Source organism: Toxotes jaculatrix, chromosome 14, assembly GCF_017976425.1.
Source record: "Toxotes jaculatrix isolate fToxJac2 chromosome 14, fToxJac2.pri, whole genome shotgun sequence".
Taxonomy (NCBI): Eukaryota; Metazoa; Chordata; class Actinopteri; family Toxotidae; genus Toxotes; species Toxotes jaculatrix.
Window position 1 is genome coordinate 20025712 of NC_054407.1, and position 16855 is coordinate 20042566.

At 41.6% G+C, this 16855-nt stretch overlaps 1 protein-coding gene across 1 annotated transcript in view; it reads right to left on the reverse strand.

Annotated features, from left to right (window-relative positions):
* Positions 1-16855, reverse strand: part of LOC121192687 (retinal-specific phospholipid-transporting ATPase ABCA4-like) — a 35678-nt gene that overhangs the window by 14256 nt on the left and 4567 nt on the right. Inside the window, exons 7-24 of the mRNA XM_041054484.1 lie at positions 15492-15581; positions 12507-12744; positions 11982-12121; positions 11303-11419; positions 10721-10918; positions 6973-7178; positions 5858-6034; positions 4616-4838; positions 4138-4359; positions 3490-3694; positions 3308-3400; positions 2944-3147; positions 2180-2357; positions 1708-1839; positions 1274-1413; positions 1028-1165; positions 422-603; positions 98-203 (exon numbers count right to left, since the gene is read on the reverse strand). Coding sequence (XP_040910418.1) covers positions 98-203; positions 422-603; positions 1028-1165; positions 1274-1413; positions 1708-1839; positions 2180-2357; positions 2944-3147; positions 3308-3400; positions 3490-3694; positions 4138-4359; positions 4616-4838; positions 5858-6034; positions 6973-7178; positions 10721-10918; positions 11303-11419; positions 11982-12121; positions 12507-12744; positions 15492-15581 — 2989 coding nt within the window. The remainder of the gene's footprint in view (positions 1-97; positions 204-421; positions 604-1027; positions 1166-1273; positions 1414-1707; positions 1840-2179; positions 2358-2943; positions 3148-3307; positions 3401-3489; positions 3695-4137; positions 4360-4615; positions 4839-5857; positions 6035-6972; positions 7179-10720; positions 10919-11302; positions 11420-11981; positions 12122-12506; positions 12745-15491; positions 15582-16855) is intronic.

The window sequence follows — 16855 nt, forward strand, 5'->3', positions numbered from 1 at the left end:
AATATAAAGGTACAATATAACACACGCATGCAAACAGACAGAGGAACAGCTCATGAGTATGCAGTTAGAGTTAAAGAAATATGCGGTATACACTTACCATCTAGAACTCTGTCTAGATGCTGGGACTGGTTCTGAGACTGATCTTTGTATCTGGTACATATGGAGCAGGAACAGGAGCAGTCTGAGGCACAGTCGCAGTCATTCTGAGAGAGACAGCAATGAAAGGAATACCTTTAACAATTCAAAAAACAACAACAAAAAAAAACTGCCAGAAAAGTGAGCCTTTCCTCGGTGGATGAAAAACAAGTCTTCTCTTATGTGTGTCTATATTAGAAACATATACAATTTCTGCTGGAGAATGAACAAGCAGGGAAAACAAAACAATGCAGTTGGTTTATTTTGTGTAGAAAGTAAACCTCACCTCCTTTTTTTTCAGGTCCTTCATGCGGCGTACCAGTGTCAGATAGAAACCCACTCCGAAACAGTTCTTGAGGAAGAGGGGGGATCCACAACAGTGCAGCTGTCCTTTGGAGATGATGGCGATGCGGTCGCTCAGCAGGTCGGCCTCATCCATGTGATGGGTGGACAGAATCACCGTACGGCCTGCACAAGGGTTAAACCTTTGATAAAGCTGTTTTAGTGAATCAAAGGGGAATTTTGGTCCGTTCTAATTGTCAAAAAAATATAATTAACCATAGCTTTGAGGTGCCTTTGTCAACAGATTCTAAAATATATTGATTTTATGACTACATTTTTTTGCTTGTGTTGTAACTGTGCAGCTGAATTTTTCCGTTTGATCATTTCACTACTTAATTCAAGTGCCTCCGGAGAGGTGAGAAGTTGCGAAAGATTTGGTTTCACTCTTCAGTGTGGCAGTAAAAAAAAGTGGACCACGGGGTGGGATGTGTACCTGCAGGTGTAAATTATGCATTTTGACAGATGGAACATGGAGCTTATCGGGTAAAATGTGTGACTTTGCATCCCTGACTTTCTTTTTCTTTTTTCCTTTTTTTTTTTTTTTTTTTACCAGTTCTGTATTTCAGTAGGAGATCCCAGATAGATCTCCTGGAATAGGGGTCCACTCCTGAAGTGGGCTCATCCAGGATGACGACCTTTGACCCTCCAACAAACGCCATGGCAACTGACAGTTTCCTCTGCATACCTCCTGTAAAATAATAAATAAATAAAAATACTTAATATGTATGAAATAATAAATGAAAATAACCTCACGATCTCTCTCACACTGTCTCACACACAGAAACAAGTGGTTGACCTGAGAGGTTCTGAGCCTCGTCGTCTCTCTTGTGAGGCAGCCCTAGGTCCACCAGCATGTCCTCAACCTCCTTCTCTGCCTCCGCCTGAGTCCGACCCTTCAGCAGTGAGTAGAACAGGATGTGCTCTTCCACTGTGAGACTGGAACAAAAACAAGGCAGCAGTAATAAAGAAGTTTACAGGGGAAGACAGCAAAATTGTTCTTCTGACAGTTTTTTTTCACTGTGTGAAAGCTTTAAAAGCCAGAAAAGTTTGGATGGGGAAGTAAATCACTAACTCTGGCTTTCAACTTTTAGCTGTCTCATCCAAATAAATAGCTTCTCTTTCTCCTTCCTTCCTTTTTTGTTGTGTTCCAAAAGTTCAGAAATATTGTGCACGAACACATATTTGACTCAGTCACTCTGAACTGATTTGAGCATCTGCAACGTAACTTACTGTTTGAAGAGGATGTTGTATTGAGGACACATGCCCATGGACGAACGGATGATGTCCATGTCAGTCCTAATGTCTCTTCCGTTAATGTAGGCTGTGCCAGATGTGGGAGGGAACAATCCAGTCAGGATGGACCTGGAAAACAGCGTCAGATTCGTGGAATAGGCACGGCCAAACTGTAAGTAAATCTCTGATTCAGCACCCGACTTCATTTTGAGTGTGATGCTAAGAAATATTTTTTCTAAATAGCCAATTTACAAAGACTATAATAAGAAGTGATAATCATCTTTAAATAAAAAATTATTGTCAGGAGTTTCGCAGCAGCCTACACCCTGCTGTGAAAGCTATGTAAGTATGAAAAACAAATTCAGATAGTTTAAGTCTCAGTTCTTTAAAGAAACGTAACAACTCTGTGTATCTTCCCTGCTCTTACAAAGAAATGATTCATAATTTCTGAAATATGATTTCAGCTTACATTGTTGTGGTTTTTCCAGCCCCATTGTGTCCGAGGAAGGATGTGATCTGGCCTTCGTAGAAATTGATGTTGAGACCATTGACTGCTGGACGAGAGCTTCCATCAAACACCTTTACCAGGTCCTGGATCTGCACTCCCATGACCAGGCCCAACGGGTCGGGTTCAAAGAACAACTGACCTGCATTGGAAAACAGATACAAAAAGGGTAATTAACACTTACTCTTAATTCTAATATAAACACGTAGAATAACCAACAAGGTAGCTATGGTCTGAATCAAAATTTAACTAAAGAACTGTTTTGTGAGACGTCAATTTAGTGTGAAAGTTTCAAAAAACCATGAAACATAATAAAAAAAGTCCGGCAATTTTAAGTATATTTCACAAAACTGGAATATCACATGCAATTAATGTCACAGATCATTTCTGACTCTGAAAAATAGTGTCCAGTAACCTAAAAACTCCTCTTTTGATTTATATTTTACTTTGAAACATGCAAAATCCCAATACTTGTCAGTTACACTTCTTATTCATCATAAGCAACACTTTTTTTTTTTGGTTTGTTTTTTGTTTAATTTTTCCCTAACATGTCATCTCTCATCCATCCCCTTTCTGTCTTGCAGATCCAGGTGTGGTGTGGTACCCTGCCTGACCACCAGAGGTCCTCAGAGTGTTCCTTACATGTAGCCCTGTGTCAGTCTCCCAACAGACCTTTCATTTCATTCTTCAGTTCATCTAAGGCTACAGTTCTGCATTTGTGTCCTCACCTTCCTTCCCTGAGTCCTGACACTCCTCCTGATTTGGCGTTTCCTGTTGTTGTCTCAGCACCTCTTTCTCTCTTAATAGTCTTTCCCTCTTACTTTGGTGCTTGCAGGTTTTCTTGCTGGCTGAACCATTGCAGATGTATGTCTCTGGTGTGCCCCTGCTCTCGAAATCCTTCTCCATATTCTCTGGCTCAGGTTTCTCAGGATCTGGATAAACGAAAATAGTAGAGCATTGTCCTGGATACATGTGGTTGAGATTTATCTGTCAAATGTGAAATGTTCTCCTCTGATAATCAACTACAATGGATATTTTATTACTCTTAACTGTTTTATTATGTTGGCAGATACCAGAGACAGTGATACTAACCTCGATCAGCCATTTCTGCACGAGAGGGTGCAGGTCTTTGCCAGTATGAGGGCTGGAATGGGAAGTAGAATGGCCGACCAATGCCGTACTGTCCTGTGGAGAAGAAATTTGATAAAACCGCTAGAAACTGAAGTGTTACAATACACTGTCAGGTAAATTATGCAGTGTATTAGAAGCCCAACCTGGAAAGACATTATCCAGATACCAGGCTAGGACAGCGTAGATGACAGCATCAAATATCATCATGAAGATGGAGGTGAGGAACGAGTAGGTGTCTTTCTCTAGTGGGCTGGTCTGGATGTTGTCCCACTGCAGTCCCAAACCCTGCTCCTCGTACCGTGACAGGTACTCTGTCCCAAAGCCAAAGGCCACTGGAGACAACAAGCTCTGAAGTAACACAGGGGGTTATATACAGGATGTTAATTTACTTACAAATGGTGTAGAATATTAACATATACACCAGTATGTATGTTCTTATATCGTAAACTGTATTCTAGTATTGTTACTGCACCAGTAACCGAAGAAATTTGTATTGAAAGTTTGTTTTAGGATGTTTTATCACGTGTGATCTCGCTCAGTAACATGAAATTATATTTAAAGGACCAGTGTGTTGGATTCAGTGGCATCTAGTGGTGAGGTTGCAGGTTCCAAGCAACCTATAATGGTCTTCAGGTAATGTAATAATAAAAAAAAAAAAGAAGATTAAATTCCATTTCTGTCAATAGATCCCTGTAAATCCTACACACTGGTCCTTCAAATACTACTCTTGAAAAGCTTGTGTTGAAACAGTATCTGTGTGTTTGTCTGTCTGTGATAAAAATTTAACATACAGCAGCCAACTTCATGTTTTTTGTGATTCGGTCCTGCCAGGCGAAGCAGAGGATGTGAGGCAGGTAGAGGGTGAAATAGATGATGCCGCTGCAGGCAGCTGCTAGGTTGGCCTGGTTGAAGAACACACTCATCAGGAAACACTGCATGATGGTGGTGATGGTGAAAGTCAGCAGGAAGAAGAACACAACGATGGGGTCACTGTAATTCAGCACCTTTCCACCCTGACAGGAAAAAAGACAGCGTGTGCTGAGAGGATTTTTCACTTACACATCAGGAGACAAACCCAGAGCCAGAGCCACCATTGCTGTTTGAGTATGAGGACGCTTCATGAATAGAGTTTTTAAAGTAATCCACAAGAGGGCACCATTACATACTACAAAACATGACCCCTCCCCAACCTGCAAATAAACCCTAGTTTTACCACCATCATGACCTCCTTCTTTCACCGTCTCTATCCTACGCCTCCTGTTTTCTCACCATGATGATGGAGGTGAGCAGCACCGTGCTTGCAGTCATCATGATGAAGCTGTCCATGAACCATGTGTACCAAATAGCACCGTTGTCGACCCCCATGGCTTTGAGGGTCTCCTTGAGGCGCAGCTCCTTCTCCAGCACAATGCTCTTCACAGTCATGGACACAGAGTAGATCCACGCCAGCACCATGAACATCGGGAAGCAGCGGTTCAGTGTGATCATAAAACTGGAGGAGGACAGACAGGGGTGACTGGACTGAGAGAACTCATTAACCCCTTGGGAAAATATGTCTTTGATTCCATGCTGCTTGTATCCTCAGCGTTAATATTCAGCTTATAGTGAGTTAAAGATGATTTTCATTTCAGGATTATTTCGGTGGAGAGACTGAAAGAGACTGGCGAATATGTAAACTTGGGCAAAACAATAAAAGGCTTTTTTTTGCCTAGTAACTTCTTTTCTGTGAGGATACACAGATGTGTCTTGACTGGGTTGGCACTTGGAGTAAATGTCATGGAAATTTAATCACTCACACAAGCAACCAATCAGTCAGTCAGTCAGTCAGGCAGTTGATCATTGAGTCAGTATCTCTAAACAAATTATAGCTTCACAATTTCTCAGAGAAACACTCAAATGGGCCCTGGATATTCAGCCAACTCAATACTCATAGAAATAAATTAGTATATTCAGTATTGGTTTAGTCTGAATTCAGTGGCGCTTCAGTTCCACATCAAACCAAAGTAAAATGAAGAAAAAAAAGCATTTCTGGCCTATTCAAGTGGAGAGTGGAATAAATGCTAATTTGAAAAAAAAAAAAAAAAAGAATCATGGCTTGAAAAGTGGAAAAGTACTGCACATAGTCTTGTTTACCTCTGGTTTATTTATTTAATTGGCTTAATGAAGACTCTTCACACCAAAATGTTGTATTGAGTTAAATAAACCAGCAGAAACAGAGACAGTGTGCAGGAGTTTTTCACATTTATTTGGGTTTGATGGCCTCTGACAAACCCATCACACATTTAGCTGTGCAGAAATACTTTTTCTAGTTATCTGATGAAAACCATCATGGAAAATATTTTTATATCCTTGAAAGTCGTTATCCACCATGATGTTGCATTACAGTAATATTACCACCATATGTGCTGAATGTGGGTCACCCATGCTTAAAAAATACACAGTCATTCGATGCATTTATATGTTTTGGGTAAAGTGTGATCGGCATTTACACGAAGTGGCCAGTTTACTCACAGGTCATCTACATAACATGGATAGGGCATCTGCTGGACGTAGACCCCAAGTGGCCAGTCATTGCCTGTGTGAAGCTTGATGATGCCATGTTCAATCATGTCCTGCAGATAGGCAAAGCCTCCCCAGATGTACCTCTGGTCCTCCATGGGGTCTGCTCGGGGACCAGGGTCCCAGTACCTGAGGGAGGACACAGGATGTGAATGACAGATTTGTCTGGAAGGTTTTACTGTCCTGATGATGTAGCTATTAAAACGTGGCCACTAATTCATCACATAAGCAGTTATACAACTGAATTATTTAAGCATTTTTGTTGTTGTCTATTCAAGACTTTGTAATAATGAAACATCCTGAAGCCAAAGTCTCTAAAGAAACACACACCATATGTACACTGCTTTTACTTAAGCGGATAAGTCCGAGGCAAAGCCCTCTTACAATCTGATTATTCAATTGTATAGAGGCAGGACTCCCACTGGGTCCATTACACCCTATTGGTGCACTGCAAACAGCTGAAAGTGTTTGTTCACCCTGGGGGCTATTGACATTCTGTCTGTTTATGAATGGGAGATCAAAGGGAAAGGAAAATGCATATAAGAGCCTCACATGGGAAGATGAAAGGGCAGGTATTGAGTTAATATAGAACTACCAAGACTTTTTTTTTGAAAACGCAAAGAGGCCAGCTGGTGAGGTAGCCTCTGAGGAATGTGACGAATCCATATAAATTGACTCATTAATACGACACGAACAACATGCAAAAATGTTGGAACGGCAGGTTGTCAGGGTTGATTGGTAGTTAGACATGGCTGATTGGATCCTAGCTATCCCTTGTGTGTATGTATGCCAGTTAGCTGCAGTGAAATATATTGGAAAGTACAGGTGATTAACCTTTTTTTCTTTGCTAATAAAACTATGGCTCTAAAGGATTGGGGATCAGGATCCCTTCAAAATAAATCTGAGGGGTTACAGCGTGATTTTTGTCCAGGGAATAACATGGCTGTTTTACCTTTTCATGTCTTAAACATTAACTCAAATCAAAGGAGGAAAAAAAAATTGGTGGAAATGCTCACAAGCTAAAAGGGTTTGGCGGTCCTTGCAGTAAAATATAAGCTTTTACTGACCTGTCTTTGATCTTGTTGGTACGCTCCACTGCATCAATGTCCATGCGAATCTTATACTTGACATGTGGCGGTACACTTGTGGTCCAGGGGTACATGTCCATGAACACCACGCCAGCCCAAAACTTATTCTCCTCTAGCAGGTACAAGGCCTGGTGGATCATCTGGGACTCATCTGTGTAGGCCACAAACTTATCCAGACTGATGCACTACAATCAGAGGAGAGGAGAAAGGAGTGCTGTGGGTTCAATAGTTTAATTTACAAAAGGAATTGGGAAAGTGGGGGTATGTTGCATGGTATGGCGTTTAGAATGCAAATATGTTTGTGTTTTTGTCATAGACTGTACAAAACATGGACGTAGCACCCGTGACGTCACCCATTGGTTTTGTCACCAAACCATGGGCATTTGAGCTCCGCCATCTTGGATTTTAGTGGGAGCATACTGTCCATATTTGGCGGAGAGGCGGTTACTCTACGGGTCAGCCGACCGAGGCCAACCCGGCCACTTAGCTCGGAGCAACCGAGCTAGCCTAAGGCTAATCAGCTAGGCTAACAAGCTAAGCGGCAGCTACACGCAGCTACATCCACCACAGGACAGTCCTCGAGTCCGATCCGACTAGCTCTACCCCGTGCGACCGCACACAAACAACAGCAGCCGCTTACTGACGGAGCTGCTCTGTCTTCAATGTCGGACTTTTTAAACAGAAAAATAAGACGACATAAAATTGTAGCCTAGCATTACCGCAATAAACGGACTCTGAGAGCACGGAACACACAACAACAGCGTTCCTAACATTAGCTGCTCCGGTCCTCTATCTCTATCAACAGCGACCATAAATCGGTAATTAAGTCATAAGCCAGCGGTAAAATATGCTAATACATGCTAATTAGTGCAAACTAGTGATGGGTCCGGCGACACCGATGCGTCGAGCTCACAGAGCAAAACCCTGTGTCGGCGCATGCGTATCGCTTCAAGAAAGTCACGTGACCGATACAGGAACTGTTTCGAACTGACACTAACGCGCCAAACTGTTTATAAGGAAGCGCATATGTCAACGGGATGCATCTGCCAAAAGAATCTCTGATCTTCTGCAGTTCATCATCAAATTCATCAAGAATTATGGAGCAGCCTCGAGCCAAAAGAAAGGTTTCCGCCGTGTGGGACCATTCTGATCTCATATCGGAGCCTCTTCTGTGCCGTGTGAGCGGGTGTTTTCTGCAGCTGGAGAAGTTGTATCAAAAAAGCGTAACAGACTCAATTTCAAAATGTTGGAAACACATTTTTTTGAATAAAAATTTGTAAAAAAAAAAAGCATCCTCATTCACAACACATTCACTTTTTTTCACGTTATTATACATGTTCACATTATTTATTGGCTGTATCTAAAAATATCAAATATATTTTAAATTTAAATGAAGATATGAAATAATACAATATAAAATATAAATTATTTTATTCTATATACTGGGCCATCAAATCAGTGTCAGTTGAGTCTGTCAACTAGGATGCCTGTAGGGATTTTTAAGGTCCAGCAGGTGTCTACGGAGCCCCTCTAGTGACATAGTCAAAAAAATAATTAAATTGTGGCCACAAAGTAGCTATAACGTGCGCACGAAATACTAATTTGTGGCCACGAAATAAGTATAATATGCGCGCGAAATACTAAGTAATACTATTAGTATCATTCCTGGACACCTGGGTAAGCAAATCGAGCGCACCGTTTCTACAACCTGCAATTATCTGCGCACGGGGCAGGTTGTGGTGACGGTGCGCTCGATTTGTCCAGGAATGATATTAATAGTATTAGTTAGTATTTCGCGCGCATATTATACCTATTTCGTGGCCACAAATTTTGTAGCTCATTCCCAGCCTAAAATAAAATTCTATCAGACCGTCCCTGTCCATCGTGTCGCTTTAACCCCTCTAATGCCTCTACCTTTGACCCTAGAGAGGGTGCGCTCCATTTGCTTACCCAGTCGTCCAGGAATGATGTTAATCGTATCTGTTAGTATTTCGTGCGCACGTTATACCTAATTCGTGGCCACGAATTAGTATTTCGGGCGAACGAATTAGTATTTCGTGCGCACGTTATATCTACTTTGCGGCCACAATTTAAGTTTTTTTGGACCATGTCACCAGAGGGGCTCCATAGGTGTCAGTATTCAGTGACACAGTATCGACACAGTATCAATACAGTTTGGCAATGTGTCGAAACGCTTCATGATGCCTCATCTACCCATCACTATTGCAAACATACAGGTCTCAATCTTTACATTTTACATGTAAATGTCTGGAGGAAATAGTAGCACAATAATACTGGCAAGGTCATTAGTAACAAAATTCTGGACATAGACACAAACCAATTAAACAATTTCCTAAAACTCGAATAAAGAAAAAACATTATTTTGGGTCTATAATAAAACTCATATTATTGTTTTGGCATCAGTACTGAAAAAATGCAACAACACGGCACCCTGTCAATGCTATCAGCAGAGCGTCAGTAGTTTTGTGAATCTTCATTCATCACATCTTTCACTGACATGATCTGGTGACATGGGAAAATCTGAGCTACTATGTTCGTCCTACAGCTACAGACACAAACACACACATACATGCATAGATGCAGGAAAGTAAATGCATGCACTCATACATGTACACATGCACATTTAAACACACTCAACTCCAACACAGGAACTCACGCTGTCATTTTCTCACGTGCACATGCTCTCTCTTTCTCTCTCTCCATGAAACACACGTAATTGCCATGTGAAACTCCCACCCTATACACACATATACATTCTAACCCGCACAAACAACAGTGCTGTCTATCCTCTCCCCTCACACACACACACACACACACACACACACACACACACACACCTCTATGCACACCGTGTCTAATGTCTCCATTCACATTACTGTATAATACCCCGAGAGCACTCAAAGAAAGACGAGAGACCGCTTCCCATTCATCTTTACGGAACCATACATTCACAACACAATAATGTTCACTCAGAGACGGGCTGAGACAGATCCTCACTGATACACATGTTCCAATGGGATTTCAGTGTGAGAAACATACCCCTGACAGAGTGAGAGGACCCAGCGCTAACTACCTATGACCCAATGCTAACAGACAGCTGTATCTAATTGGTTAAATTGCCTGGGTTTGTTTGTGGGGCTCTGAAGGGTCTTGGCACTGAACTTGGAAACAAAGGACAGATTGAGATGCCTGTACTGATAGGGCTCTCACCAAAATCGCAACCCCTGCCCCCCCTTTCAGTCAGTTGAGAGAGGAAAGATTGAAGGCGTGAAGGATGGATAGAGTGATTGGCCCTATTTTATTTTGCAGGCGCAGAGGTCTGTTTCAGTGCAGGGCCATGCACTAAAATAGCATTGAGCTCATAGAGGGGTGACTCACTCCCACCTACTCTCCACTTTATCACTGGCTCCACAATGGAAGCAGAGGTGGGGGGTGACAAGCAGGCTTGTTCTCCCCATCTTTCAGCCTACTGGACGGGTGAGCAGTTCTATAGCCCTGCTAAGTGGCCTGCTATGTTTCAAAGGGGCCTCGCTGCAATCTCCTGGGGGCAGACCTGGAAGACTGATGCTCCTGTCTGGAGAACTGAGAGTGGGTCTGACAAAAAGGCTGAAACCATAGTCCTGGGAATTTTTGCAAGATTTGGAAAATAGTGAGTGGGTAAAAGAAGAAAAGCAGAGTGAAGCGGAGCTAGAGACAGGTTTCTTACCTCTCCATACTGGTTGAACATGCGTATGATCTGGTCAGTGATGTTGAAAATGTTCCTCCAGTCAAAGTTTGGCATTCCTGCCTCCCTCTCCTCCTCATGACCACTGTGTAGGAAGTTAAGAATGTCTTTGGTGGTAAAGTCAGTGTCCTTCAGACTGTTGTCCATGAAGTGCATCACTGTCGGGTTTCTCAGAGTGTCCTGCAAGGATGGAGACAGAAGTACAGTCACTGTAAGTAACAAAAAAAAAATGTTATATCACATAAAGAGTGAAGTGGCAGCTAAACATCTAAATAATGAGCTGAAACTCAATATAAATATCAGTGATAATTCTCGGCAGGTTCATCTCCACAGCTGACCTATTTCATATTGTCACTTTGTTCATCATGGTCATCAAATGGTTATAGTTCATAGTGTTCAATGTTTTGAAGTCAGGAAACACAGACACCTCAACACATCAAAATCTGTGTATGTATGAGGTTTTAGGTCAAACTGTCTTAAGTCCTGAACTTTCAGGTCATATGAAATCACAAGTTATTCTCTTTAAAGTTGCGTCGGCATTTCTGTAGGAGGTACGCTTCATACCCTGATCATATTCATCTGGACGCTGTTGTAGAAAAAAGCCCAGAGCTGAGGTCCCACCTCCTCCCAGGCCTTTGCCATGTTCTGGAGCCTCTCTAGCTCCTCGAAGGTTGTGTTGGCCTGGATACACACAAACACACACACACAAAAACGCAATTTAAAGTCAGAGCACACTGATATAAAGTTCACAAACATTAGAGTTGTATACTGGCCAATGAAGAAGCAACCTGTAACACAGTTTTTCTATGCTAATAATATTAATATAAATAATGAGTAATGTAGAGATTTCTGTTGTATGAGAACAGTGTACAACACAGGTGAGATCTATGGAGTATCCCAGTTGTGTGAGGAGTAAAGAATAAGATGTGACAGAATGCAAAAGATTCTGTTTTTCCTTCCACTGCTGCAGCCTCATTTGCAATTTATTGTTTAATTCTCCCCTCCGCTTCTCTTCCCTCACACCGCAGCAGATCGCTCCCCCATCCCTCCTCCTTCCTTCTCTTTGGTAGTCAGCTCATTCCTTAGAGGGGTGGGGGTTTGGATGCATATAAACAGATTGTGAGAGTGTTGAATGAAATAGAGAAGGAGAGAAAGAGTACGCAGAGAGACAGAGAGAGAGAGAGAGAGAGAGAGAGAGAGAGAGAGAGAGGTGAGAGGTCGGGCTGGAGGTGGTCTCTCTTACACTCTTTAATATCTGGCGGACGGCAGGGGAGTCGGGGGTGTACAGGATCTTTCCCATCAGCAGGGGCTTGACTGAATTCCACACAATTTTTGTGACAGGGTTGGACTCCAGGGTCTGCATGAGGGCGTTGCAGAAGGGAGCTATGGGTAGAAGAATTGCACAGAATGTCCAAAACGAAGATGAATGAAGAGACACCAAGAAAGACAAACAAAAAGAACATCATATAGAACGATTCAGAGAACACAGATACTTTCTCATATCCTCCACAGTTTAATTTACATGGCGATAACCTTTCAAAAAAAAATATCACAGTGTAATTCATTTATGCCTTGTCATCATATCTCATCCATGACAACTGGGCTCCCTCTGCTGATGAAGATCCCTGATATGATCAAAAGCTCCAGAACAGCTACTAAATGGCCCATATAGCGAGCATGCTGTTTGTACAACGGGTACTATTTACTGTAATCGGTCTATGCTATATACTATAGTACATTAAAAGAGCATTTAGATCTCTTCACTTACTGGCAGTGTCATCATAAACATAGTTGTGGCTCTTGGTGCCATTGACCCCGAGAAACACCTTGTAGTTGTTGTCCTCGTACCAGTTGAAGGACAGGACCCTGGAGCCGCCTCCCTCTGGGTATCCACAGAAGAGGTTCGACACACTGGACATAAGCTGGGTGAAGGAGGGCGGACCCCCAGCTCGGAACAGAGAGGAAACTACCTTCAGGAGCTCCTGAGAGCTCTCCCGCTCCATCAGCTGTGCAGGAGATATAAGATAAGATATTTTCTCAGTAGGTCTATGTACCTGTTAACTCTGATAAAAATTTAAAGACATACATTAAGATATATCCATTCATGGTCCATAGAGGCTTAGAGTGTTCGTGTTTGGGCTAACCTACCTGCCAGCTTTACTTATTTATGTACATGTAACAGGACTGACACACATAGGACAGTTTGAATTTTGAGTTTTTAAAACATGGGGAGTACAAATTCAGCACAAAAGGATCAGGACTGAAATCCAGAGGCAGGACCTTCTCACAGTGCAGACAATGCAGAGTCAGCTCTTTCCTGGTGTTTACTGGATTTACATGATGGATGATTTTAGTTACACAGAAAAACACTGTGGAAATAAGTGTATTCGTGATATTTAAAATGTGGTGTTATTTAAATATAATACTGTCCCTGTTATTTTATTAACTGTCAAACTTTAAACTACAACTCTATTATTCCCAAAAATGATTTTACCCAAATCTGAAGAACATCTGAAGTACACAAACCCACACTAACTACATTATGTGCAACAACCACAGAGGTAACCAGACTGGCCAAATTTCATGCTGCCTCCAACAGGATGAGTGAAGGTTGGGTATTGGTGGGAAGTGTAAATAATTAGCTTTGAGCAATTTGACCTTTTGTCAGATAATTATATACAAGGTAGGGATATTTATGTTTTTCATATTCATTCATACCGTGCGAATTTCATAGCATAAACCATGGCGAGAAAACAATAGTTTGAAAGATAAGCAAACATGCAGGATGGAGGCCTCCTCTCACATGACAAAGATAGTCAGAGGGTGGACTAAATATCCTCCAATTGATAGAACTAAAATAGCTTCATCCAAGTGCATTTCACGCCGGTGTGTATCACTTCCGTTCTAAAGAAACAGGGAAGAGGTTGCCAATAATTTGGGTGTTTGAGCTGGTTTTGTTAGTGAAGGTAGTGCTCCAAAGATGTAATATAATTACAATAATGACTTCAGCATCTAACGTAATCAAACTCGAGAAATTTCTATTTCAAATCTAATGATATCACAGGGGATTAGATTTTAGGTGGAGTTCTTCCAGGAATATTTGTTCATAATCCTTCATATTTATTAACGTGGCTTTATAACCTCCCTACATCTTCTAATGTAGGCTGTGTTGCGACATTGATAATCAAACTGGTCTCAGAGGTCAGTGATGAAAATAACTCACAGCTTTTCTACCCCACTCAAAGCTATTACGTGGGAACATGCACACGCACACACGCTAAAACACGCCCCTGGACTTCTTTCACTCTCACTCCCTTTTCCTCCCTTTTCCTCCCTCTTCTTATTTATTATTTCACACAAACTCACAATCACTAAACTGAAAGGAAGCAGAGCCGCGTAATGAGAGCATTTGGCTCGCCTTTCTGCCACCACGGTGATACGAAGGTCCCACCTACGGATGTGTCACCTCACAGGAATGTCTCTCTCTCTCTCTCTCTCTCTCTCTCTCTCTCTCTCTCTCTCTATACACCCCACCCCACGCTTACTCTCTCTCACCCACAGCTAAGGTGAAGATGGGATACATCCCCCCTGGGAAATAGAGCGAACGTGCTAAAACACACAACACAGACCCAGTCATTCTATCTGCTTTTGTGTGTCTTTGTGTGTGTGTGTCTGAATATATATAACAGTATATAACAATATTAATCGGGTGCAATTCAGCCAGACTACTTCAAATTGTGTTAATATACGAAACATATTGTAATATATTTAATTCTTTTTTTTTTTTTATTCTAATCTATTCATTGTATCATGTTATGGCACATTCTTATTTTTCTATTCAACTTTGCTTCAGTTTCTATTTTATTCTGTTCTTTTCTACATTCTCCTCTTTATTCTATTACATTACATTATGTTGTATTTCTCTTCAATTTCTACTCTGTTCTCCTCTATACTACATTGTATATTCATTCAATGTGGACGAGACCCAGGACACACACACACACACACACTCCAAACTCCATTTGCTGACAAAGATCATGTGATATTATTGAAAGCTCCAGAAAAGATGCTCAATTTATCTTAAGGTTAGATAATGTCAGCTAATTTTTTTCCTTTTCTAGTAATTTCCGTCTTGTTCTATTTGAAAGTTCCAGAATAGCGACTAAACTGACCCTGAGGTGATTTTTTTTCTGTTCTGTTCTGTTCTATCTGTTCTGTTTTGTTTCTCTACACTGTCTATTCTATGTGTTTTATCTATTCTATTCTCTTCTATCGTCTATTTTAGTTCTCCACAATATTTACTGTATCCTCTTCATTTATATTCCATTTCCACTCTATTTGATTCTGATTTGTATTCAATATGCATTCAGTAAACAAAGTGATGAAGGCGCATGCACATCTTGCAGACTGAGACACAATCTGTATGCGCATGCACACATGCACAATTAGGAGATTATAAGATGTACACATGACTGCACTCACACATATCACATGAGCTTACAGAGATATATCAGTGCTTGTACAGAACACATGTAGGTTGTTAACACACACATCTACACCCCACAATGTTGAGTCCATCACTCAGCCTCCTCTGTGAGCGATTCTCAAACAGGGAGCAGCGGAAGAGGTGAGTTTCCTGCAGGGCTAAAAATACCGGGGCCTCTGATCCTGCAGGACTGAGGAGGAGAAGAGAGAAGCAGGAGCAGGAGCAGGAGCAGGAGTGAAAGGGATTGATGGACTTTGGAACACTTACAACTTGGATCTTCTCTGATGTTGCCTTAAGAACCTGGCCCCAGAAGTGCAGGTCAATCCCCTGGGAGCTTCTGTCCATAACCTGGGGCATCTGGGGAGACGAAGTCACAAGATGCACCAGTCAAGTGACCAATAATGATTCAGTGTTTTAAGAATGAAGATGAATACAGATAAAACGAGACATTAAACACAATTGGCTCTTTGTTTTTCTGTATTAAAACCATTGCTGCTTTTTTTAAGTCATGTCCCATGATGACCTTGAACAGATAAACACATTCATTTTAAGCAAGAAGCCATTTAAACATCATTGTTAAATGACTGTTATTAAGAAGAGGAAAATGTTTTTAATCTCACTTTCTCTACGCAGACCTTACAGTAATTAAAACCAGCAACTTGCAAAGGGAAAACCTCATCAAGCTACCTGTTTTGCCTTCCTTTTGTTTTGTTGTCACACAATCTGCATCTAACATGTAGGTATAAAGGAACTGAGCAGCTTTAGTGAACCTGTATCAGATTTGAAATCCATCATTTGTTTGATATGGAAACAAACTAACATTATTCCCCAAAATCTCCCTCAGTGACTTTATCTTCTTGAGAAACCATTAGAAGTAGGTGTTAGAAAATGTCTGGTCAGGGCAGAGTGCTGAGGGCTACGGAAACCCTGAATGCCAAAGCAAACACGCACATGAGATATCCTTCCTCTCGCATTCCTCATGCCTGCATTTCAATGAACGAAGGAAGGAGGGAGGCGGCGCGGTGCTGAGGGAAAGAGAGAAAGCGAGGGAATAGGAAGGGAGGGTGTTGAGAGGTCGATGGAAGAAGGGAGTAAGGAGCGTAGTGAGGGGAGGAAAGTTGTTACAAGGCAGAGGTCACTGTGGTAATGGGCTTTAAAATTAACAGGTTAAATGCAGAGATCACCACTAAGATGCTACTGTACTACTAAGACAAACTAAGGACTCATACTACTACACAGTAGTATGAGTCCTGAAACTAAACATTTTATCAATATGTTCATGAAACTTAAGAGGTGGATTGGCAATTCAATTCGAGCCTCAAAAACACCAGAGTTTAATCCTGGACCTTGATGAATGGTATTGTTAGTGCATGGCTATTGTGTTGGATTGCATTGTATTGTAATGTCATTTTATCCAACCTTCTGAATATACTGTATACAAAAGTGTTTCTATGCACCCGTGAAGACTCAGTACTTAGCTGAAGCCTCTTTGGCAGTGATTACAGTCTCGAGTCTTCTTGGGCGTGACACAAGCTTTGTATACCTGGATTTGGGGATTTTCTGCATTTCTTCTCTGCAGAGCCTCTCAAGCTGCCAGGTTGGATGGGTACCATCGGTGGACAGCGACTCTC